We start from the raw sequence: 24641 nt of genomic DNA, 5'->3' as shown, positions 1-24641 counted from the left end.
GTCAGCTAAAACGTTCTTAAAAGCTCTCTCTTTTCGGCTTCAGGTCGCGTGGCATTTGCTTTTTATTTCGCTGTGGCAGTGTAGTTTCCTTACTCTTGAAACTGAAATTTTCTGCAGTGTTTTCCACTGAACGCAACAGATGAGAAATAACCTGGTTTGACATTGTTACTGCCTTCAGTGTCATGATGTTGTTCAAAACTAAGCTTGCACAGAAGAAATTCAGAAAGCTTATGCATGCTAATGTTAAAACATGCCTGACTTGTCTTCCTGGACCCATTTTTTTTCCTTTTATATATTTCTTTTGCCTTTCTTTTTCTCTTTTTATTTTTTTTTTCCAAACAGGAAGAGAAAATCCACTCTGGAGAGACTCTTCTTCATGTAAGTGTTATTTATGCTTGTTTATGAAATTATTAAAAAAAAAAAAAAAAGAGGGTCATAAAGATGGATTAAAATGTTCCATTTTGGAACATTTGCCATCTGTTCATAGAAACGAAGCGTAGAGCATGTGAAGATAGGCTGTAGTGATACAGTAACAGTGCTCAGCAACTGTTACCTGAAGTCTGTCTGTGCTGTTTTCTGTGCGTATCACTGCAGAGCTTACAAACTCTGCAGACCTTTAAGCAGCATGCCTGTCAGGTTGGTGTGTAAATCCCGGAGGGGCAATGTTACAGCGGTTTGCCCAGAGCAGAGGAGGCGGATGGGTGAGAGCTCACTTTAGCACCTCTGAGTCCCTGAGCCCCAAACGTCATGACAAGAATCAGCTTCTCCACCTTGGATTCTACACAATCCAAGTTCTGTCCGTAGAGCTGTTTGTTTGTGTGCATGTGTCCGTGTGGGTAAGAGAGAGTGTGCATACGCGTATCTGGCCTCGAATAGCACACAGGTATTTCAGGCCTTTTCTACAGCCTGTGCTGATACCCATTAAAACAAGACTAAATGCCACTGTGGATTGGTGAATACTGTTGCAAATGTTTTGTGGAAGCATTTGGCTCCAGGCTGGACCCTCGGTCTGGAAGAGCCCAGTCCAGTATTCTTCATGGGACAAAGAGAGCTGCATGTCGTCAAAATCAAACGCTTTTCTCCACACCACGTAGTGATTTGGTTTCCTCACAGATCTCTGATTTGATAACTCTTGAGTATCGTAGTAAGCTCTGCTCTGGTATTTCTTCCCAGTGAATAAATCCGATGAAACGTTCTAAGGGGCTGTGTAGATGAAGAGTCTCATTGCTTAACGCAAAATTAGCTCAGCAAGGAAAATGCCTGCATTGTTCCCAATGCAGGGCCCGCTTTGCATAACTCCGAAGCATGTACTGTGTCAAGTGGCATGGCAAGCCCACGAGCGCTCGCATCAGGCTGATTTCCCATAAGCCAACATTTCTTTCTTTCTTTTTTTTTCTTTTGAAAAATAACATATATCTCCGAATTGCAGCACCCCATTTATGCTTGCATAGCAACTGCTGGTTAATATGTACCAAAGACGCGGTGTGGTAACAAATGTTTTTTTTGCTATTGTTGAGCTGGAATGTTAGTTCAGCTTCTAGATAAAAGCGGCTTGCGCAAGGCGCCCTGATAGGCCATCATTTCTGTGGCTTGTATGGTAGTTCTGTAGGCAACCGTGGTCTGCTGTTCCCCTCCCCTTGCTTCCCTTCATTTTCCATGTCAGAGAGGTGGGGTGAGGTGAGGGCAGAGCCGGCGGCCCTTTGAACCCAGCAAAGCACGGGTGTGCGGCCCGCTGCCAGTCGAGCATCTGCAGCGAGCACTCTGTGTCCCAGTTGTGTCTCTAGGACGAAAGTTGTAGGGTGCTTTAATTAATGGCTCTGGAACAGTAAGTGTTCCCTGGCTGGTTTTATGGATGTCATAGGGCTGCCTTTTCAATGGTAGGAGAAAGGAGCCCCCACAAAGAATTAAGGAATCATGCTTTCTTATAACTTGAATCCTAGCTGAGGCTAGTTTGAGGTCTGTGTGTTTGTCAAGGTACATGACTGTTTCTTAAAGGCGATGGAGAAGGAAAAATTCCAGAAGGCATGTGATTATTATCGTCTTCAGGATCAGTGTTTCATTCTAGCACAGGCAATTCAAACCTGCACGTGTTTCCCAGAGATTTTGTATGGGAAACAGCTGGGGGGTGGGGGGGAGGGTGGGGGGAAAGACAAAGAAAAGCAAACAGAAACACAACATAAAAACACTTTTAAAGAAAGAAGCTCCCAACCAGAGAACCCAAACACATGAACCCCCTACAGAGGTGCACGAAAACTGCAGAATGAGCGTGCAGCCCTGCGCAGCACAAGTCTGCAGAGTTTTCTCTGGACATTTCAGTATCACCAATAATTGGGGGTCTCCTAAGTCCAATATGTATGCTCCAAAATGAATGAGCAACGAAAGGTTTGTGGTGCATAGGCCATCTGTGGTCCATGTCCATCACCTGCTGTGGCTTTTTGACAGCTAACAGCAAGCTTTGAGCATCAGAGCCTCTCTCTTCTGGTTCTGTGCATGAAATAGTCCGATTTTGATTCAATAACTCTACTTGTGCCTGACTGTGCATTGGGTCCCTTTGGCTTCTTCAACTGTGTGGGCTTCCTAGAGAGTTATACCCCAGGGATGGGCTAGGGAGGCTGTTGTGAGATGGTGTCCATGATGGGCAGCCGTTCTCCTCAAGCCTAGTCAGACGGGGACGACTCCTGAGGCGCTGAGTGCGTTGTGGGGGGATAGCCCACAAGTTGGTCACTGTGACAGAAAGGACTTTTTGTGCCAATAACCAGCCTAATGTAGTGGTAATGATAAGAAAGGGACCGTCTTATTGTAGTCACTTTGCGACAAATACTACCACAATTCATTACTTTCCATCAGTGCCTCATCCTATGGAAGAATCACCACTGCCCATCTACATTGAGGAGGGGACAGAAGTCCCGATTGGTGAGTGCAGTTGGGATGGGTTCTTTTTAAGGGGGGGTATAATGGTACTTGGGGTTTATATTCCTCATGTTTGTCTATACCCGTTTGTCTTTGAAAAAAAAAATAAGGCTTGTTGCAAATGTTTTGTTTTTATTTTCTCAATGCAAGTGTGTTTTAGAGTTGCTGAGAATTGATGAATGCTACTAAGTGTTGGTTCCCATCCAATCGTAAGACAGAGTGTGGGATGTATGCAGCAGCTTCCATGCAGACGTCTTAGCACAAGGCTGGGGATGGCCACAAGTATCAGAAGAGGTAGTGCCCACATCAGCCTTTGACCTCAGCGTTGAGGTATTCAGGATATTCTGCCAGTTGGGCCGGCAGTTTTTGCCTTGCTCACACCGTCCTGCCTGCAGACTGACATTGCATACCCTGCTGAAAAGCCAGGAGATGAGTTAGAGAGGTTTGCCATGACCTGTGCTGCACGTCAGAGTGTTGCACATCCCCAAGTCCGAGCTCCGGTGCAGGCATATCATCATTACATGTATACCTAGGTTCAGTTTTGTTCTCGTTTTATTTTGTGGTGTTAGTGGGGTTTTTTTTTTGTTTGTTTCTTTGTTTTTTGTGTGTTTGTGTGTGTGTGTTTTCAAACAGAGGAGCAGTCATTCAGATAATCCATAAAGAAAGATACTAAAACATCACTAAGTTTGTCTGTGGTGATCTCTTTGGACTATAGAAGGCTGAGACTACATCATTTCCCAGAGCCCCTTATTCTTGGATGCATTCAGTAAGTGTGCCTTGGCTACCACCTGCAGAGTCTGTACTGTTGAGCAGTATTCTTCAAATAACTTTTTCTTACTATACACCCTGATTTTTTCCATTCCTAAACTGAAGAAATTGCTCCTTGTCCTACTATCTTTTGAGCTAGATTTAATTACGTGCCTCTACAAAATGGTACCTAGAAGGTATTTATAGGTGGATTGCAGCCCAGGAGTCTTCTTAATTATAAACCCTATTAATTTATCTATCTTACTCTCTCTTTAGATCATTTTTTGTTGTTCTTGCTTGTATTTTCTTTACTTTTTCAATCGCCTTAGTAATCTGGAGATGTGGTATACTGAGGCTGAACAGTTCATGCTATATATCCACTGCAGTTGCTTTGACATGGCAGTATGCTTTAGATTTCCGCATCACTCCTCCATATGTACACATCCAGAAGTAGCCTAGCTGCGACCCTTCTGCATCACTCAAAAGCATCACATATACAAACTGAATTGCATGGTTAATCTTACCTGCAGTCACCTTCAGGTCTTTCTTGTGGGGCTTTGTTAGCAGCGAAGCCCCATCCCATTTCACGCTTCCCCCTGGTTTTCCTTCTAGTTATAGAAATTCATCAAGTAAAAGCTGACAGGGCTAGCTCTCTTCTTCATGGTGTACATTTCCTTCTTGTTAAACATCTGACGTGTTGTTGCTGTGTCCCTTCTGTGTGTGGTATGATGTGGCCTTTCCACATCACAGTTAACTTTTCTCTTGCCTCCTCTGGGATTGCAGTCAGCTGAACATCTGAACAGCATCTGTCCCCTCTGGTAGAACCATCTGGTTTTAAGTTCTGTCCCAGACTGTGATATTTTCAGCTTGTCTGTCCCATTGCACTGAGGAGGTGTAAACTGCTGAGGTGCTGCTGTCTGCACAAGGAAAGAGCTGTAAGGTTTGATGAATGACAAAACCAACCAACCCCCAGAAGTAACAGGAAAAAAAAATACAACCCTGAAAAACAATGCTGAGAGTGGAAAGCTTTTTAGAGGATGTTTGTTCAGTGTTGCCATGAAGGAGATTTGCTGGCTCACAAATGCGGCAATAGCTGTGAAGTGCCCAGATTGGGTTGGGAGCTGCATCGTTTCTATTTTAAGTATGTATCTGTGCTGTCAACGCCACAAGTTGTAGTTGAGGGAGAATGAGTGGAAAAAGTAAATGATGCAGAAATGAGTGGAAACCACAAGCTCTAGGTTTGGGTTTGAGCACCAGGCACGGGTCAGGGCTTTTGTGATAGTTGTGTGCAGTGTAGATGGTCAAGCTAGGAAGTTGGCTGCAAAAGTTTGCTCTGGGTTTAGGTGTCAGTTCTGGTCTTGCTTTCCGTTTGGCTTTCTGGAGTGATCCAGGCTCAGGGTATTTGTTTACACCGGTGTAGGGCAGAATAGGATGTAAAAGAAGCCCTTCCTGAGTTTGGGCTGGTGAAAAATAACACGCAGTGCAGTTGTTAAAACTATTTAGCACAACTGTCACTTTTAAAACACCTGTTTGGAGAACCTAGATCATTTCCTCATCTAAAACACATTTTGGATAGTGTACAAAGTGTGTGCTATTCTATCCCAAGCCCGACCAATAGTTGTGGAGTGCTTTGTAACTTCTGTATGTATGAAAAAAGAGAAATCAGTTCTTTCCGAGTCTAAATTTAACAGCCCTAATTATTTCAAGCAATTTAAGAGGGAACATAAATCTCACTTGTTTATTACAGCTGCTTCATGAAAACAGCAGCTAAAAATAATAGCTTATAATGAAAATCTAGCTAGCGCTATTGTGAATTAACCAGCAAAAGATCTGCTACATAGGATCTAGCTAAAGGCAGCATTCCTTTCTCTGGAAGGAGTGTGTTTGCATCGAGGAGAAGGTGGTTATTCCCTAAATGCTGTTTTTATCTCCTTTTGTGAGATGAAGGCATCAGCATCTCTGTGTGAATGTCTTGTGGTTGGAAGAAGCTCTGAGCTCTGCACACTCTCTGCATGCTTCTAGCTGTTTCTCAGGTACATTCCTAGAGGAAGGTAGGTAAGCTAGGTGCAAACAAACACCTTACCAAAACAGAAGTTGGGCAGTTCAGAAGATTTTAGTTGAAAGAATAGGCGGAGCAGACTGTTGTTCATCATTGCTGGTCAGTAGTGGGGAATGGTTTCAATCTAAAAGAGGGGAGGTTCATCGGGACTGGCTATAAGGAAGGTTTTTACAATAAAGGAGGTGAGGCACTGGCACAGGCTGCCCAGAGAGGTGGTGGTGCCCCGTCCCTGCAGACAGCCAAGGTCAGGCTGGGTGGGCTCTGAGCACTGATGGAGCTGTGGGTGTCCCCATTCACTGCAGGAGAATTGAACCAGCCAGTCTTTAAGGGTCCCTTCCAGCTCAAACAATTCTATGGTTCTGTGGTTTATAAAGGGGAAAAAAAAAAGAAACAACCAGGAAGAAAATATTTGTACTGGCAGTTGCTGTATTTGAGCCATACAGAACGTCACTGAGGGAGTAATTACCTCCTCAGGGATCAGGGAGCAATAGAGCTGTAGGTTGAGATGTTTGTTTATGTTATTCCTTCCAAGTCACATTTGGAGAACTTAGTGTTGTTTAATAGTGCCTGTCAAATCAGCTGCGGAGGCACACAAAATCAGGATCTAATTCTCCACTGATTTACTCCAGCAGAGTTTTGTTGATTCCAGCAGCATTGCTATTGCTTTATCGCTGTACAAACAGAGTCAGAGCCAGATCCCCTTGTTGAAGGATCAGTCCTGCTGACCTTGAACCCTGAGGCATGTCTGCAATAGATCTGAGTCCCTGCACAGACAGAATCCCAGCAGTCTGCTTCTGACCTTACTGGTGTACTTTTGCTAATGAATAGCACTGCCGTAGTGGACGTCTTTAAAACGTATACGAATGTTACACAGAACTTGTCTGTGTAGATGCTTTCCCCCATCAAATCATTTCACTGTGATGGAAAACTCCGTTAGCACTCTGAAACCATGTTCTTTTGGTGGTGCTCAGAGGTCATGGTGTAGCCCAGGCTTGTTTGATTAGGGAAGAAGAATTTTCTTGTAATCACACACGCTTTCTTGTGCTGCTGCTCAGTCCCTGCTTTTAAGCATCTCTGATGTCTCATTAATGGCAAAATCTTTCCCGCATTTCCAGTCTTCTCTTGCTTTTGAGCAGACTCAGTGAGGGACAGATGCTTTGTTATTTTCATTTCATCCCTTGATAAGACAGTTAGAGCTGGTTTTGGTTTGTTTTTAAAGCAGTCATCATAGGAAGTGCAGCTTTCTCAGGCATTCAGCACCCTAAAGAGAGCAGGTTTGGAGTCTCCAGAAGGTTGCCTTCCCTTCTTAGGGAGGAGAAGCATTGCTGCCATACGTACTTCTGGGTTTGCTCTTCCATGGGGTGCTGGCATGTGAGAAGCTTGATTTTTGCCAGGTACTCAGTGCCCTCTGCAAGGTATTGAGTGGCCTCCTGTCCTTTGCAGCCAAAAAAGATTTGATTGCTCTTGGCATCAGGCAAATCTGGACCCAGAAGACTGCAGGTAGTATTCACCAGTTATTTATGTGCTTTTGCATGCCAGAGTTTGTCCCTAGAATGTAAGAGACTTCAGGCATTAATGACGCTTGCCAGTAACATCCTTATTTTATATTATGAAAATAATAATGCAGTAACGAGCATGGCTTTTATTTCATTACCACAGGGAAATTAATTTATTATTTTTTTAAATTAGCTGCAGTCCAAATAACTGTTAGCTCTTTAGCTTCATTGCTAAAGTGTGAGTTACATACCCTGAATGAGCAACATATTCCAGTTTATTGTGGCACAGTGAGTCACAGGACACACTGTGGAAAGCAATAATTGCCTTGCGCTGTAACGTTCATTAGGGTGTTCTTGTTTGGTTTTCTTGAAGGAATATGTTTTAGCCTGACCATAAAATGAATGTTCTCTGTTACGCTGTCAGTGGGGACTGCTGCTTGGTTTGTGCTTGGCTGCAAACTCACTCGTTTGTTGCTGGCAGCACACACCCTCTGCATCTGCTTCTTTCTGATGGCTTGTGTTGTATACGTGCCGTGTCAGTATGTGAAGGTTAAGCTTTCCATTTTCTGTCAGTTCTTTTCTTCCCTTAAATTCTAGTCTTCTTTCTTGCCCCGATAGGAAAATTCAGATTGGTTACTAGGAAAAAAATGGTTCACCTTGGAGGCGTGAAGCACTGGGACAGGTTGCTCATGCATTGTACGGGCTGCACTCAGAGATTTCACAGCCTGACAGAACAAGGCCACCTGTTGGCCCTGCTCCGAGCAAGAGCCTGGTCTGCACGGCCTCCAGAAGTCCCTTCATCCTCATCACTTTATGGCTCTGTTTAGTACCCAGTTCCTGTTCTGATTCAGCCGTGCTGGTGCACGTGTCATTATCTCCTCGCTCCCCTGGCAGAGAGCAGGAGTGACCTCGTGAGGGTCGGTGAAGTGACTGAGGGTTTACTCATGGCTGATGAAAGTCGGACCTCTGATGTGGGTAGAAGGTGAGATTTGGGTGTCTCTGCGATTAGTTCAAGCAGCCTTGATGAGAGTTCTAGGATATTTGGGATTTAGCAGCCACCAGCTGCCCTTGCTCTGCCGGTACGTGCTGCTCTCCTCATGTGGCCAGGGCCACGTGAGGGACTTAATGCAGCACGAAGCATCTGCTGCTCAGCTCAGTGCCTTCCCAGCCCCGCAGCTGTCTGCCAGAGAGCTCGTGGTGTGCACACAGCTGCCGGTGAGCTCCATAGGGCAGCAGGTTTCCATATGTGAGCAAAGAGGTGCCCTTTCTCAGAAGAGTAATGTGCTCCCGTTCACCCTGGCAGCAGTGAGCTAGATCTTATCTACAGTATTTAAGAGACTTCCAATTGCTTAGAAAATTAAAAAAAAAAAGGGGGGGGGGGGAGAGGAAATGGGAATAGTTATAGAATTCTAAGTTATAGAATTGCTCTTCCCATAGAATCTACCTGGATAATGTGTTTATTATTTTGATTTTTAATCAGCAAGGTTTCCTCTCTGTATATGTATCCTCCTTTTAAGTGATGCAGTGGGCTGCTCTTTCCAACGTGAAAAGGTCTTGTGCCATGCAGAGGAGAACCCCTGCTGCTTCACTCCTATTGCAGGTCCCGTTCAATGATGTTCACGTAAGGAATGTGACTGAATCACGTGGCTTTCTGCTCCTCCAGGCCTTACCTACCTACCCAAATCCAGGAAGGAGCACTGGAGGAGGTCCTCCTGCTTTCTACTGTTGGTTTACATACGGACAGTTTTTATGGCTCTCTCAGCTGTTTGCCATGTACCCATCATTTACAGTGCAACTGCAAACAGTTTCCCACCTGTCTATTTATAGCTCTTTTGCACATGAAAGGAAGTCATGAAAAACAGTTGTTGTCATGATGAAAACAGCTTTGGATATTAAAGGTCAATGTGCCACGTTTGTTGTAAGGATCTTTGCTGACATGAAATTGCACCAAGAAAGCATTCGCCCTCAATGGTTCAGCTTTACCAACTGTGTCTGAACTGGTAAGCAGGAGTAGGGTAAGTTTATGGTAGTCAAGTCGGGACTATAAAAGTAACATGCAATGAAAGGCATCAGCTGGCTTTGAAAAGAGAAGAGATGGAGCAAACCACTCAGGTTGTTCATATGTTGTCATGCTCTGTCTGGGGATGCTTACCTGAAAAAGCCAGCAGAAAAGCAAGCACCTGTAGCCCACGGGAGTGACAGTGATTGTGCTGCAGTACTCGTGTCACCCTGAGTCAGCCCTGCTCTTAGGAAATTCCCTGCAGGGGCAGCAGTGCCAGTGTGAGTCCAGCAGGGCTGTCGTCCCAGTGCTGTGTGGGATCAGGGTGTTGTTTGTGCTTGGTGTGGGCTGGGCACTTTGCAACCCGTGGCATGCAGAAGTGGTTTATAAGTTCTGTTCCCTGGAGAAGTGGAGTATTTGTTCAGGTGCTGTCTGGTTTTTCCTATCTCTTGACGTAAAAACAAATGCAGCTCTCTGAACTGATGGTAAAGGTTGTCCATGGCTAAACAGAACTGAAAGTACACCTCTAATGGAAATGAGCCCGTGTTTCAAAGCGTACTGGTTTAGAGATCAATGCAGAAGTACTTAGTTCAAACAGAGACCTTCAAAATAGATGAGGATTGATGAAAAATGTGTGGATTTTGATCAGCTCGTGTCCACTGGGAGGCCTGTAGGAGCCAGTGGCCCCACTCTGACGTGTCCTACGTGTAGGGGCTGTAGCTGGAAGCTGTGCCAAGGCCGGGCTGGGTTTGCACAAACTGAGCCAGTGTCCAGCCTTGCAGGCAAGCACCAGCTGTGCAAAGCGAGTAACAGCATAGTACCTGCGCAGCTTTGCTTTTCCTTTCTTTTTGTGCCTGTTAACAGACCTGTTCGTCAAAATGGTGTTCTCTTCCGAGCTTGTTCATCAGTGCTGTCACTTCTCCTTTTAGCGTATCCTTGGCTGAAATCCCCCTCTCTCTGTTTTGCCCCACCATATCAGTAGCTTCAGATTCATTTCCTCTGCGAAACTTCATGTGTTTCAAGTTTCAGTTCCTTTTTTTTTTCTTTTTTTCTGGAAGGGAAGCAAACAACAACAGTGCATTGAACCTCAGATGCTTAGGAAGTCTCTTCTGGCTGAAGTGATGCTCAGCTCAGGTACTGCAGCCACTAAGGTATGGCAGCAAGGGCTGCTGCCCCACCTCAGCCCGCACAGACATCTGCTGCGATCTGGACTGTGAGAAGAAAGGGCTGTGGGATCTGCTTAAGCAGCTGCCACAGGTGGGCTTAGAGATCTGTCCTCAGCAGTTGTTTGAATTAAGAAGAATGGACAGAAACAATGAGAACACAACGTGGTCTTTGCATTGGGGTGTCCTGTGCAGATACGGCAACAGCTCGGTAACAGAGCTGATCAAAGCCTTCAGTGGGTATGAGAAAGGGGGCTTGTTTTTCCCAAAACGTGTTCTCTTACGCATACACCTTCTCTATTTAAGAAGTATACTTAAAAAGTGCAGTAATCTTCAGTTAAGAGAAATCTGAACACCAATGCTAGTAAAGTCAATAAATTTAAGGCTAAATTTAGAAGTAGATGAGCAAAAATACCCAAACAAGCAGGTGAGAATGGAATGATTTATTCCTCAGAATTAATGGCATAATGAATTCATACATTTAGTTGTTCATTTACTTCATTGAATGGCCACTTTATTGTTTCTCCCCCATGTGCTGGGGCACGGCTCTGCTGCTGAAGCACGGAGATGGCTCTCAGACATTAACATGCATTGTAAGTGGCTTGCAGATGTGTCACGTACAGTCAATAAGTTATTAATCACATAGAAAAAATTCAATAGACACAGCACACAGCACTGACTATTCAAGTTCACAAGCTTTGTGTGCTTTCAGATTTTGTCCTTTTTTTTTATGGCAGGATGTGAGACACGTCTGTCATTTTTTTGTGTGTGTGGTTTATTAGTGGCAATAGAACTCGTTTAATTAACACCCAGGCTTACTTGAGAATTGCAATCCTCCAAGCAGCAGAGCTTTAGAATCAAGAGTGAGGTACAGAAATGCTTGCTTCTTTAGTTGGAAGTTGGATAGCTGCAGGATGCAAGCTGGTTGAAAAGCTGAAGATGCGCACAGCTCATCAAGTCACATTTATGTATGCCCATCCTGCCTGCAAAGCCATCACCTTGGATACACTCCTGTGTTTTGTTAAGATCAATCTCGGAAAGATTAAGGCTTTGAGAGGTGGTATCACACAGAGAATTAATGCTTTTTCACTTTGACAACAGGAGAGCTGGTACAGCACAGAGCGTGGGGGAGCAGCGGGGAGCTGGTGCAGCTTTCCAGGCTCCTGACAGCCAGGAGCCCACTCTGGTGCAGCCAGGGGCATTAAATGAGGTCAGCAGTTGGCTTCACATGAACAAAACCAAGCACTCACTGGATATTTTCCCGCATGTAATTACCAGTGCAGGGTACCAGGGATGAGCACTTTCCATTCGTTCTCCCTCCTTCTGCCAGCCTTTGCATTCATGGACTTCTCCATGCTCCTTTCTGTGCTTTGGCCTTGGGTTTTCTTCCTTGAGGGGAAGACGGAAGAGGGAAGAGGAGCAGCTCTCCACTGTGGGACGCTTGGGTTTTGGGTTACAGGAGAGCTGCAGGTTCTGGTTTCCATTCCTTCAAGGCTGGGAAGCATCACCTCCACCTCAGTCCCGGTTTGTGGGGACTGGATTGTGTTCCCACTGGAACCCATTGGGGTTTGACCTCAGTGGGTTTATCACTCTCTTCCTTTCACCTCACACATTGGGAAGGGAGGTTTTAGTTTTCTCCCATTGGGCGCATCCGCATGGGTTGGTTGTAACTGTTTAATTCTTTCAGATAAAGAAGCATAGCAAAATGAGCATCTGCAGCATTACATGACAACAAATTTTCTGCTGCTGAAATCCCAGCAAAGGTTCCAAGCTTTATAGCAGCTCTGTACCTATTTGAACTGTTCGAAAAACCTGAATGGAAACATCACAGAGAAGAAAAGAGTACGTGGAGGAAAAAGTATATATATCTTTTGTCCAGATCACTACTGATGGAAAAGAAATTGCATTAAGCCTTGGGCTTTCCTCTCAGAATAGACTTCACCTTTGTGAAGGAGTGTGTTTTCCTCCTGAAACGTTTTCAGTAGCAGATTTTTCAGTCAATGTTAGAAAACTCAAAAACGTGTGGTAGCGATAGAAAAAGGAAAGACAAATAAACGAAAGGGGAGATGGCAAAAGCTGGAGGGAAAACTGAGAAAGAAGAAAGATGAATTGGTAGTTGTTTAAATAAATACATCTACCCAGGGAAAAATAACCAGGAAGAAAGGAGGCCGTTAAAGGCAAAGAGGATGAGTGAGAGGGAGCTGAGGCATAGCTAAGAACAGGGTTAGTGTGTGCAGTAAAGGAAGGGATATCATTTTTCAGAAGCCATAGGTGTTTTGTTCAATGAAGGAACCTGGATGTAAGTTAAGGATGGTTAATGAAGTCAAGTGCTTTTTGTAGGGGCCACGCTGGAGGCACTAGTGTGGCCTCAAGGGCTGCCAAACATACAGGCCTTTTCTTTTGCAGATCAGGAAGACTCAGTTTGATCAAGGGGCTGTTTATTTTAATCACATATTGATTGGTTTAACCACACTGCTCCTTGAGGGAAGGAAAAGTGTCAGCATCAAAATTTAAAGCTTTCAAAGTTCCAAGTAATCCTAGGAAATGAGCCAAACGTAATAAATGCAGTTTTATTCTGACCTGGTCCTACTACTGTTGAAATCGATACCATCTTTTCCTTCGCTCTCAGCAAGAGGTGAAGCTGCTTGTTTAAGAGCAGCTCCTCGGATTCAGCGATCAGGGCAGCTGGTTCTGAAACAGTCATGAATATAATAAGTATGAAACACAGAAAGAAGCTTTCCAACAGATACAGGAAAGCTCTGTTTTTAAGGGAGCGTTACGTAGATTTCCAAGATTTCAAAGAAAAAGTTGGCAGAAAAATTCAAGAGGTGATAATGTCCAATGAGGTATTGAGTTTAAGTAGGGCTAGAAAAATTAGTTATAATGTGATAATGGTTTTTGAAATGCATCTATTTGAGACAGAAAAGGAGAGAGCATTGAGAAGCTCGAGGTACACAGTGCACACAGGTGGAATTTGGTAGAAGATGGTCCTTATATGTGATGATACTCATCACATGGAGAAAATAGACCCAAAGTCAGCCATACAGGCATGCAGTCATTCCTCGAGCAGAATTCCTGTTAAGGTCAGAGCTACTCAGAGTATATACTTCGCTTTTAGTTTGCTAACAGAAGAAAGAGCTATCAAACAAATACTCAGTTTTGATTCTAGTCACAAGTAGAGTGTAACCAATCCCTATTCCAAGTTTATATGCAGCGACCAGAAAAGAAGTAGCTCCTTCACTGCGGTTTGTGGTCTTCAGATACAAGACTAGACATGCATTTCTAGCACACACAGATATTTACAAATGCCTGTGTGTGTGTACAGGCAGACTTTGATTTCTGTGTATCCATCGGAGCTTGGAAAACCACTTGTTTGAAGACTTGATTTTTAAGGATTATTGAGTGAGGTAAGCTCCACAGTGAGTTTGTCCTCGGGGCTCCTCCTGGGAGGTGTTACCCTACGTTGGTCTCCTGTGTCTGGCTGTAAGAAGCTTGGAGTGGATCATTCCTGTAATCCCGGAGCAGAAATCGAACAGTGCATTTTCAGATGTGTAATCTCAGGGTTGTCTGTCCAAAAAAGTCAGTGGTTCAGCAGTGATGTGGGTTGTGTTGTTCTGACAGCCGAGAGGTGTTGGTGGCCTTCCCCCACGTGCATCGCTCGCCATGAGGCCTCTGCCCGGCCTCCCCCTCCCGTTACCCCTCATTTCTTTGCATGTTAAGAAGGATTGTGTTTCAGTGCCAGTGTTTTTTAAAGGGCATGGGTTATCTGAGGCGCAGGCTGTACGTGCAAAGATACGATAGGTGTATCACAGCAGATGACCCAGGTCAAGTTAGCTGTGAAGGCTTTCTCCTTATGAGTAATCTCATGGTATTTTCAGGGACTGCCATAGAGGTCAGCAGGAGAGTTGGGGCTGTCACAGGGATATTTCCCATGGGGAAATCCCTGCACCGGGCACATGGGGCAGATGTGTGATTCTCCTTGAGGAGCCCGTGAGGTGCTCCTGGCTTTGTAGGGAACAGACATTTGAGTCACGCAGCGAGACCATGCTTGCTCCCTTGTTCTGTTTTTCCACATTTTACCAGCATCGATTTGACAGTCGATACCTTCATCGTCAGTTAATTAGGATTTGTACCAGTGTACGTGCAAGTGGATTCTGGGCCTGGCTCCCCTTGCTGTTGGGTCAGGCTGTGGCTGTGGGGCTCTGCTCAGCCTAGCAGCACACTGTGGTGGGCAGGCCTGAGTGCTGCTCTTTATTTATCCCTATTAAGTTCATCAGATGCAGACAGAGCTTCCTGGGGCCATCCAAAGCTTCCTGGAGAGGGGTACTCTCACAGGCAGCTGTGTCTCTTGGAGGCAGACTCATGTCTCCAGAAGGCAGACATGTGCCTCCGCCTTGGATCACTCGTTTCGGACTATGTGGTTGTAAGAGCATTTTCTTACAATATATTTCCTTGGGGGATCAGATGGACTTAGATCTCGGATACCATCCCCACTAAGTGATACAGTAAAAATAACCTATTATTCTTTGGTTCTGACCTGGGCGGTGACAACATATTGTTTCAGCATCTCTGTCAGACTGTTTCCCTTAAGGGCCATTTTAACCTCACCCAGTGGGACATAACTAAAGGAAATGAAACTCCAACCCCATTAAGGAAAAAGACAATGCCTTTCACTAAACAAACTTTATTTTCTTGGCTTTTCTTCGCCAGGGAGAATCGCCCGTACCCCCCACCCTTGCAGCCTTTGTAGACAGTTCCTGTAATTGGGAATGGCTGGGTGGACACCAATGGTTGGCAGCGAAGGGGGATAAATCCGACATCCCTTGAACGTGACACAGACTGGGACTGCAGTCCCAGGTGGCTGCTTATTGTCAATTCCTATGGTACTGGTCGGCGGTACGTGCCTGCCAGCCACAGCTGCTGGCCCTCGAAACACAATCTGGTTTTAGCAAGACTGGATAAGAGATACACAGCCAAGCTGGGCTGTTACTGATTTTGTGCAGGTGTTAGATCACTACAGTACTGTGGCCTGCAAGCTAAAGCTGGTGACTTGCAACAGAGTTGTGGTGGACCATCTCTTGGCATCGGGTGAAACAGCCACCCCATGCAGTTACAAAGCAGGCACCTGAGGAAGCACCATTTCACACGTGGTGCGCACGTATTTAGGACAGACTGCGGTGTGCTTGTCCCAGGGAGAGTTAGGGTTACGGAATGAGAAACGTTGCCCTTCCTGTGCAGCGCTGAGGAGCATTCAGGTCAAAGTCAAACTGCGGTGAGGAGGATTAGAGTTGGCAATAAGTAGCTAAACAACTCTCTATTGCAGGGTGAAAATGGATTGCAAAGACATCACAGCCCAAGCCCAGTTTTTCATCTTAGAGGTGGCTGATATCTGTAGCTCCCCTTGTTTTTTGCCATGCCACTTCTCGACGTGCCCAGCGCTCTGTTTCAGGATATTTCCAGTATCCAGATATTTCAGACCTTAATCCCGCAGGGATCTATAAATGTACGCGTCTCTTTGCCCCATTAAGCAGGTTTATGGCTGTCCCAGCAGCTCACCCACAGATTCTGACAGACTAAAGAGCATCCTAAGCCCTGGATGTGAGTTGTGCTCTCTTTTGCACGGTTTCTCCCTCTGCTGATGTTTCAGTAACCCCTGTGAAGAGCAGCTTCCATGGGAGATAGCTCGTATGCTCTCCTGTCCCAGAATAGTCTGTCGCGTGGTGGTTATGGCATTCTCCTGCCAAGTTAAAGGTGTGGATTAGTTTGGCCTATACCTTGTCTCTAGCAGGAGTCAAGAGGAGGCGTTTAAAAGGAGCATGCCTCCTGCCCCATACCCGCACCCATAGCGGGCGATGGAGGTCCACCACTCTGTGGGTAACTTTCTCCTCCTGCGAGCTCTCTCTGCTGTTAACTAAGAGGTATTACAGTTGTAGCAGTCACCAGTGGCCCATTGTAAAAACAATAGAAAGTCATAATGATTAGCACTGGGGAGATTAAAGTTCCTTTATAGATCGTGGCCTGATAGGCAACTGCTGTCGCAATAACCGCTTTGCAAAGGCCACAAACATATCAGTGGGGTGAACGCAGAGCCGCTGTGGTGCTGAAATGTTAGCCTTCTGAATCTTTCCGTGGTGCATGGAAAGATTTACGGGTACAGCGATGCATATCTATCTCAGAATCATGTTCAGATTAAAAACTTCCTGCAGAGCTAATGTCAGCGCAGGTTTCAGGTCACTGCTACAAGTTAAATCAGGTTAGAGATCAAAACCAGCAGGCAGGTAGGAGGCTTGCAGCTATCAACTGGGATAATCTGAAGCATGATTTTTTATGGCTGCACTTGCAATGACACGTACAAGCAGGGAATGGTTGTGGTCTGGAATGAACTTGCTGGCTTGCCTGGATCTGGTGAAAATTCCACGTGCTTTTCAGCATCAAAATACTATGCAAAAATAACTGGTTGGATCCAGCTGAAGTCACTTGAGGTATATGAAGAATGAATTGGCCTCATATGCCTGAGTTCAGGTTTAACAAACAGTCTGCAAGCTACTCCTAACTTATTTTCATTAGGCAATCTGTGCAAAGAGACACTTGTTAGGTATAAGACTCCTAGCTGTTGTTATTTACACAATCTCTGACTTTGGAATATTGCAAAATAAATATATAAATCCTAAAGTAGGCTCCTGTTTAATATGGTTTGGGTTTTGCATCAGGTGACTCATGCCACTGGATTTTTAATTAAGTAAGGAGTCATCATTCTTGGCAAATTGTTCAGTTGCTGCATCGGTGTGATAATTGAATCTGGAGGGTTTTTTTTGTCAATTTATTGATGTCGAGGGAAAACAGCACAGTTATGAAAATGGAATAAACTGCAAAGGTTTCTTCGGTTCTTGCAGGCTGACTGGGACAAATGACTTTCCATTCCAGGTTTTATGAATATATAGTTTTCTGAAAGCGTAACAACACTACAGGGAAAGGAAACTGCAGGCAATAAATGATGCAGCGTGGCTTGTGTTATTGGGAATTGGAGGTTTTATCTGAAAACATAAGAGGTACTGTTCTGCTGTATTTCGCTTTTGAGCAGGAATCAGATGCAGTGCTTTGTACCTTAACTGTGGACATGGAAGCAGCTTGAGACATTTGCCTGTACTGCAGGCAGAATCTATAGCAGAGTCAAGGCCCAGCGCGGCCGCTCGCTGTGCAGCTTTGCTGTGCTGTGGTCTGAGGGCAGCAGGTAGGCAGCAGGGTCAAGCCTTCACTGTCCCCTGCATTGCAAGGACAGCAAGGAGGTGGCCACAGAGTCCCATGCTGGTTTGTCTTATCTGTCCTGGTCAGTGAAGGCAGCAGGTGTGTGTGTTTTCATACCTCACTTGGATAAATTATAACACTGTGGGGTTTTTTTTATGGAACTGACTTTGATTAAACAGCTCTTGCAGCATTAGATGGCTCCACCTGTCAAGACTTCTTAATGAACCCAGTGTATTATTATTTTTCTTTCTACGTAGAGAGCAGAAACATGGCAACAAAGGAGAAGCTTCAGTGCTTGAAAGATTTCCACAAGGACATCCTCAAACCTTCCCCCGGCAAGAGCCCGGGGACGCGGCCTGAGGATGAGGCAGAAGGAAAGCCGCCCCAGCGGGAGAAGTGGGCGAGCAAGATTGACTTTCTGCTGTCCGTGGCTGGGGGATTTATTGGCTTAGGCAATGTCTGGCGGTTTCCGTATCTCTGCTACAAAAATGGCGGAGGTGAGTATGTCTTTCCTTCTCACGACTCAGTCAGCCTGCCTCATCCTTGCCCTTTCCATTTTCTCCTTCCCGTTTTTGAAAGGGGTCGTCCAGCGTCTGTTTTCTGCCTTTTTCACCAATCTTTGGGATGGAAGAGATTGATTTATTACCTAATAGATTTCGTTACAACTCACAGGAAACCAACAACGCTTTAAGTTTCATACTACCAAACCTTTTGTACTTCTATTCTGCTGCCACGAGTCTGACTCTGGTAGGCCATTATCGCGGCCTCATAGCCTGTTATGCACAGCAAATACAAGCGGAGGGAGTGACTCAATAATCAGACAAAACATCAAACAATGGTTTCTGTTGGATTTCAGAGCAAGAGCACTGTGAGCCACGTGAAATGGTTGTGTGCCTAACCCCATTGTTATTGCAGGTTTTCATCTTCAGAAGGTAAGGCAGCGCCCTTCCCTCTGCATGTACCCATTTCATTTGCACTATATGTACATGAGCAAAAATACCTCTGAATTAAGAACGTTGAATATTGGTATTGAAGCATCAAATCTGCTTCTTTGTTTATATATGCCTGTTAGCAATTTTTAAACTATTCTGTGCGGAGTCACTCACTTTGTCTTCGTTTTATCCTGTTGTATTTTCTCCACAGGTGCATTTCTTATTCCTTATTTCATTTTCCTGTTTGGGGGAGGTCTTCCCGTTTTTTTCCTGGAGGTGGTGCTAGGACAGTATACCTCTGAAGGTGGAATTACATGCTGGGAAAAGATCTGCCCTATTTTCACTGGTTAGTAGTTCTTACTGTCCCTTACTGCGTAAAGACATCTCTGTAAGCCAGGAAGAGCAATGCAGTTCCCTCCGTGTGCATTCATTCAGCTATTTGCTCTAGTCATTGAAGACATGATATCGGTTCCTGGAAAGGTAGAAGTCAGAGAGTCTGAAGGACAAAGCACTGTATTGATTTTGATGCTGTCATCTTGTTAACGGGCAGAACCGCCAAGAGGCGAGAAACAAATTGCATATTTTGCCTTAAAAAAGGCAACTGCACATTTTATTCATGGATATCAGAGAAGGCGTTGTTTTGGAAAGCCAGCGCTTTTTCACGTGCCCTTTTGCAAAAACATCTTCAAAACATTATTCTGGTCTGGAAGTCAGAATGCTTTGGCCGTGGGAGAGCTTATCACCAGCATCATTCGTCTGTTGCTGATAGAGCCCAAACCCACACAGCATTTTGAGGAGGATTGACACAGGACTCGGGTAGCAACTGAGGTTGTCCTGGTGTGTTTGTCTCCTGTTATTCAAGGGCTTTCACCGGCCAATGAAGAATCATCCAGTGCTCACAGGAATTACGTGCGTGCTACTCTGAAAGCTAAGTAGGATGAAGAACCAAGGGCAGGTTAGCAGGATTACTGAGGATGCTGCCTTGTGTGTAGGTTCACCTTTACAGCCTGACAGCACAGGTAGAGTTCTGAGGAATAACTGCATCGAATAGTGGGGCACTCCTCCAAATTACATTTGGAAAGGACAGGCAGTTCTCACCGACACGTCTCTAGCTCTGCCACTGCTGCTGTTACAGACATCCCTGAGCCCCTCCATCACTCCACACATCAGGGAGGGTGTTCCCTGGGGCTTACACTTCCACCTAATACTCAGAATGCTACTGAGCTTGACAGTGCTGTAACAGTGCTGTTAAGCTCCATTTTCTTCCTCCTCCTCCTCCCACTTCCACAAAACCTTTTCTCTAAAGGAGGAAGAATGTGTTCCTAGTTTAAATACTCCCAGGCATCCATAATGAGAAATGGTTGCTCTAGTGATGTGGCTAGCTGTATATCCTGAATGAATAAATAGCACTTGCTCTGATTGCTTTCACCTAGCATAAAGATGATCTCTGCTGGTGAAGACCGCTGTTACAATAAGGTTTGCAACTACATACACGAGGTAGATACCTCAGGTGCTCTGGTAGCTATCAGGATGTTGTTAAAGGGAAACTCATTGGCTTTTCATCCTCTTTTGGGAGTCTGCTCTAAGGTTTCTAAAGGAAATCTTTTTTTCCCTGTCGTTCCTAAGCGCCAAACCTCATAAGCTTCTTGGAGGTTTATGTCCTACATAGTGTAGTATAGCCTATATGCTAAAAGATTTTCAGAAAATGGGGCTTCTTGGTGTCCTTTTATTTTGTATTTACAAAACCAGTGACTGCTTAACAGTGGTATGCTTAACTTCTGGCTTGACATGTAGAATGGATCCCCCAGCGGGGCTTAGCTGCCAAGGTAAGAGAGATAGCAGCTTCAGAGAACAGTTGTGCTATTTAATTAAAGCCTTCACCGGAACAGCATTCCACCACCTCCCTGAGTGGTGTAGCACTTGGCCTTATCTGCCAGTGACCCAGCTTTTAAAAACAAGCAGGGAACATTTTTTATCGTCGAATATTGATAGCAAAGTTAAACATTGATCTAATTACCCGTAACAGCTACAAATGTCGTGCTTCCTTTGCACAAATGAAATTGGGGCAGAAACAGCGGCTTTCACTTCGATAACTCTGGAATTCTCCCTTTTAACTCATTCAAGAGTTGTCCTTTTTTGCACCTGTACAGAGCTGAGCCAGTTGATAAGTGTGAGTGGAGCAGGAGAGCACGGCCAAGCTGTCTCTGGGGAAGCTGCATGGGGGGACGGTGTGGCGAGAGTGGGATTACCCAAGCAGGTACCCTGTGATGTGAGATTGTGTAGCTCCCAAATAAATGAAGTGTGTTGCCTCAACTTCCTTGTAATAAAGCCTGAAATAGCTGGGGTAGTGTAAAATTGGGTAGACGCCCTGCTTCTCTTCCCCATCAGTCTCAGCAGGACGCAGCCTGAAGCTCAGCCCTGAGTGCCAGCACAAGTCAGAGGCAGTAGCAGTGCTTATGTGCGAGTTCGCTTTCCATCAGTGATGTGGGAGAGTGGGATACGAGTCCACAGCACCGCAGAAACAGCAATAGCAGCAGCTCCTTGACCTCACAAGGCGCCCTAGCAAGGAGCACATGTCACATCCGTGTGTCTTTCTCTTTTTCTTCCCTTCTCGACAGGAATTGGTTATGCTTCCATAGTGATTGTGTCCCTTCTGAACGTGTACTACATTGTGATCCTGGCCTGGGGACTCTACTACCTGTTCCAGTCGTTCCAGAGCGTCCTGCCCTGGGCACACTGCCACCAGAAGTGGAACACGCCGACGTGCGTGGAAGACACTCTCAGGAAGAACAAAACCCTCTGGATATCACTGAATGCCACCAACTTCACCTCTCCCGTCACAGAGTTCTGGGAGTAAGTACTCCATCTTCGTGGCACCTTTGGGATGCTCTGGGGCGATGCCAAGGGTCGTGCCTGAGATTTTGCAGAAGTTTAATGGGGAGCTCTATTTAGGAGAGGAAAATGGCTCTGGATACCACTCATTTGACAGACTGGTAAGTCTGGGAGCAGCGGAGGAAGTTGCTGGATGTATAACTGCACTCCGCCTAGAGAGTGCAGGGAGCCCTTAAAGCCCAGTGCAGTTTTTAGTTTGGAGGAAATCTTGTTCTTTTCTCATCTGGGCTTCTCCAAATTCAGCAAGAGAATAGAAACAAGTCACTTCAGATGCCTGGCAGTGGGGATTTAAAATGGAAGCAGTGACAAATCACCACTGCTGTGGATGCCTCTTCCCTTGCTGTTGCCATCTGCAGTGCACTTTGTGAAGCTACAACATACCTCGTATCAGTCTGACAAAGATGCAAGGCATGACCTCATCAATAACACTGACAGAGGCGTTATCCTGCATTGTAGGTTTCTCTGGTCATCTTTGTTCCATCGTTTTCTTCTGCAATCCTTGAGAGGCTCTGTTTTACCACATGCCAGGATTTTGTCAGGCTTAAGCTTCTTTTTTTTTCCATTTCTCTGTTATTTTTCAAGTTTGAAATTATATTGTATAAATTAATTCCGAAAAGGCACGACCCCAGATCTCAGTGTTTATGCAGTTGTCAAAACATAGCAGCAGAGGAAGACACCTGCAGGGAAACTTAAATCCAAAGGATCTGTATATAGCTTGGGAAGAAAATCATTTATCTTTTTTCTTGGCTTCATGTGATAATCAATTAGCAGTAGAATAAGCATCTGATCCAGCTTATCTTTCAACGTGTTTAAATCCTGTTTGGTTCCCTGATGAACTTGTACCTCCTTCTCTATTTATAAAAGGAAGCTTCAGCCAATGGCCCCAGCAGGAGTTATGTTCATGCCAAATGTGTTTGGCATGCATCAGGTCTACAAAAATCAGTATTACAAACTGTGCTAAAATTTGTAACGCAAGAGCCAAAATACAAAGTGCAGAGCAGATCTCTGAGCAGTTTGTCAAAGTGCAGCAGTGACCCACGTGAGGGATGGGCTGCAGGCTGAAGGAGCAGTTGTTTTCCCCGTGCCACAGGCACTGCCTTTCCTTGCTGAGTGACTGCTACTTTCCCAGGGGTTTTCCTCCCTTGTAAGTGGAGGAGCAAGTGAGGAAAGATTTGGTAAATGGCATCTTTGGGTGTTTTGGGAAACCTGAAGGCAAGTTATGGGAGAAGAGGAAGTAATTCTTACTGCTTTGTAATCTCCCACAATGACTCTGGTACCCAGGGCCTTGAATCCAAGTGAACAGCTGTTTTGGAGGATGTACAAAGGTCTCAAGGCCTTGGTAAGAAGCACGTGCTGTTACGACATGCAGTTTCTCTCCCAGGACTTGAGGAGCAGTGTGTTCATCTTAGTTCTGTGCAGTAAGTTTGCTCACTGGTTCTCTTGTACAACTCATGAGCTTAGCAGAGTTGTCCTGATGTCCCAGGAGCTTCTGTTCCTGTAGTGCACAGACTTAGAAACCCTCTTGTCTCCCTGGGGCCTCAGGTGGTAATGTCTTCTGTAGGAGACTGAGGAGGTAACTGATCCCATAAAGAAAAGGGAGTCGGTCTTGGAGTGAAAAAGTGAGTGGTAAAAGCGTGATTGAAGAAACCAGGAAGGTGGGAAAGTGGTAGAATGTAGGGCAAGGTAAGATGGGAGATGAAGGCAGGAGAGCAGCAGGGTGTAAAGAATATGTGGAGAGCTGGTGGGCCCCTTCAGTAGGATCCAGGAGTTCGGGGGACACCAGACACCATGGGTAACCCCACAGCCTGTTTGTGGGCTGGGGGAATTTTGTCCCCATGGGGGCACATTTGGTGTAGAGCTTTTAGTTAAGTTTCTTCTAAATGAAGTCAAGTTTCTGCCCTTAAAACTCTGCACGCTGAACCACATCGCTGCGTAGGCACTGCCTAGTGCATGTAGTCAAGCTGGAGGTGCCCAAGGCTGGAGAGGAAGTTCTTGGTCCTCACAGTGGTTTTCTTTCCCTCTGCCTTCCCCAGGCGAAGAGGTTTGTTCCCCCACAGGGTTTCTTTAGCACAGCAGAGCAAAGGTTGCCCAGTGACCAGTGCTGCTGGAGTCAGCTCTCCATGTGCTTTGTAGCCACTTCTGTCCTCAAACAGCGGTTTTAAACATCACCAACTAAACTCTTCCCTGGAGCTGTGCCAGGAAGGGATTTGGCTCCATACTGCTAATAATACAGACATACTGTCCATAGCTCACAGTTTCATCACGAGCAAACTGTCCTTAACAGATCAAGCTGCCCTCGGGACTCATGGCACTTACAGAAGTATTAAAAATAGCTGTTCTCTCTGCATAAACAACTATTGGTGTCTTCAAGTAACGGCAGGGAGAGATCACTCAGCGCTGCTGTCATTAAAGTAAGGTAGATTTTACAAGGCCGTGCTACTATGCTTTATGGTACTGAAATGAAAAATAATCTCAAGAACTTTATGAGTACTTTGCCACCACAGACAATGCCAGCTGCCAGCCAGCCAGCTCCACGCATCGAAAGGACAGGTCAATAAATAGCCTTTAACTGCAGATATCCATCTGCTTTGCGGCACAATTAATTCCAATTTAATTTAGGGGTTTGAGTATTTGGTTTCTGAAACCCAATGCTGTTTTTATTGTGGGAGATTTATGCAGTGTCCTCATCACTCCTGCTTTGTAAGGCTAACGCTGCAGAGATATAATTGACCACATTGATGCATTAACCTCTTCGTGTTGAAGAACACGTGTCCTCCTCAGTCTGGCTGGACATATAGTACAGCCTGACATTTCAGTTCATTTGAATTAATGTTCTGTGCAAATCACATGCTTGCTTGAGCAGCAATAAAAGGGGGTTAAGCAAATCTGGCTTTGTATCAGGGACTTACCTCTTGGTATCACATGCTTCAGATCTTATTTCTGAAGATTTTATTTTAAAGCCCCAAACCTTAAAGGCTTACACACACATTAATGCATAAAGGATAATTGTTATGGGGTAATTATGGTTGAACAAAACCTCTGATTGTCTGGGGCTGGCCAAGTGTTTATAAATATTGGGTAATCAGCAGATTTTATTCATCCAAATCCCAAGAAAGACCATCACATGCTAATGGCATGTAATCTTGAAGGGGGCAACAGAAAAACGAAATAAATGGAGGGCAGCTGTCTCTGCCTCTG

The 24641-nt window shown here is 45.2% G+C and overlaps 1 protein-coding gene across 12 annotated transcripts in view; it reads left to right on the top strand.

Moving 5' to 3' along the window:
• The window catches only part of SLC6A6 (solute carrier family 6 member 6), a 47990-nt gene that overhangs the window by 3896 nt on the left and 19453 nt on the right, over positions 1 to 24641 (top strand). For 2 of the 12 annotated variants that reach the window (XM_065749731.1, XM_065749730.1), the window contains exons 2-7: positions 343 to 378; positions 2848 to 2913; positions 7111 to 7216; positions 17877 to 18116; positions 18763 to 18897; positions 21170 to 21404. In XM_065749731.1, the coding sequence (XP_065605803.1) occupies positions 343 to 378; positions 2848 to 2913; positions 7111 to 7216; positions 17877 to 18116; positions 18763 to 18897; positions 21170 to 21404 (818 nt within the window). Of the gene's footprint in view, positions 1 to 342; positions 379 to 2186; positions 3677 to 7110; positions 7217 to 17876; positions 18117 to 18762; positions 18898 to 21169; positions 21405 to 24641 lie in introns of those variants that run through there. The other 10 variants (XM_065749734.1, XM_065749742.1, XM_065749738.1 and 7 more) reach the window with 7 other exon arrangements.

Source organism: Cyrtonyx montezumae, unplaced genomic scaffold (genome assembly GCF_038088225.1).
Source record: "Cyrtonyx montezumae isolate F1298 unplaced genomic scaffold, pur_monq_1.0 scaffold_6, whole genome shotgun sequence".
NCBI classification, from domain to species: Eukaryota; Metazoa; Chordata; class Aves; order Galliformes; family Odontophoridae; genus Cyrtonyx; species Cyrtonyx montezumae.
This window is presented reverse-complemented; position numbering and strand designations above follow the sequence as displayed.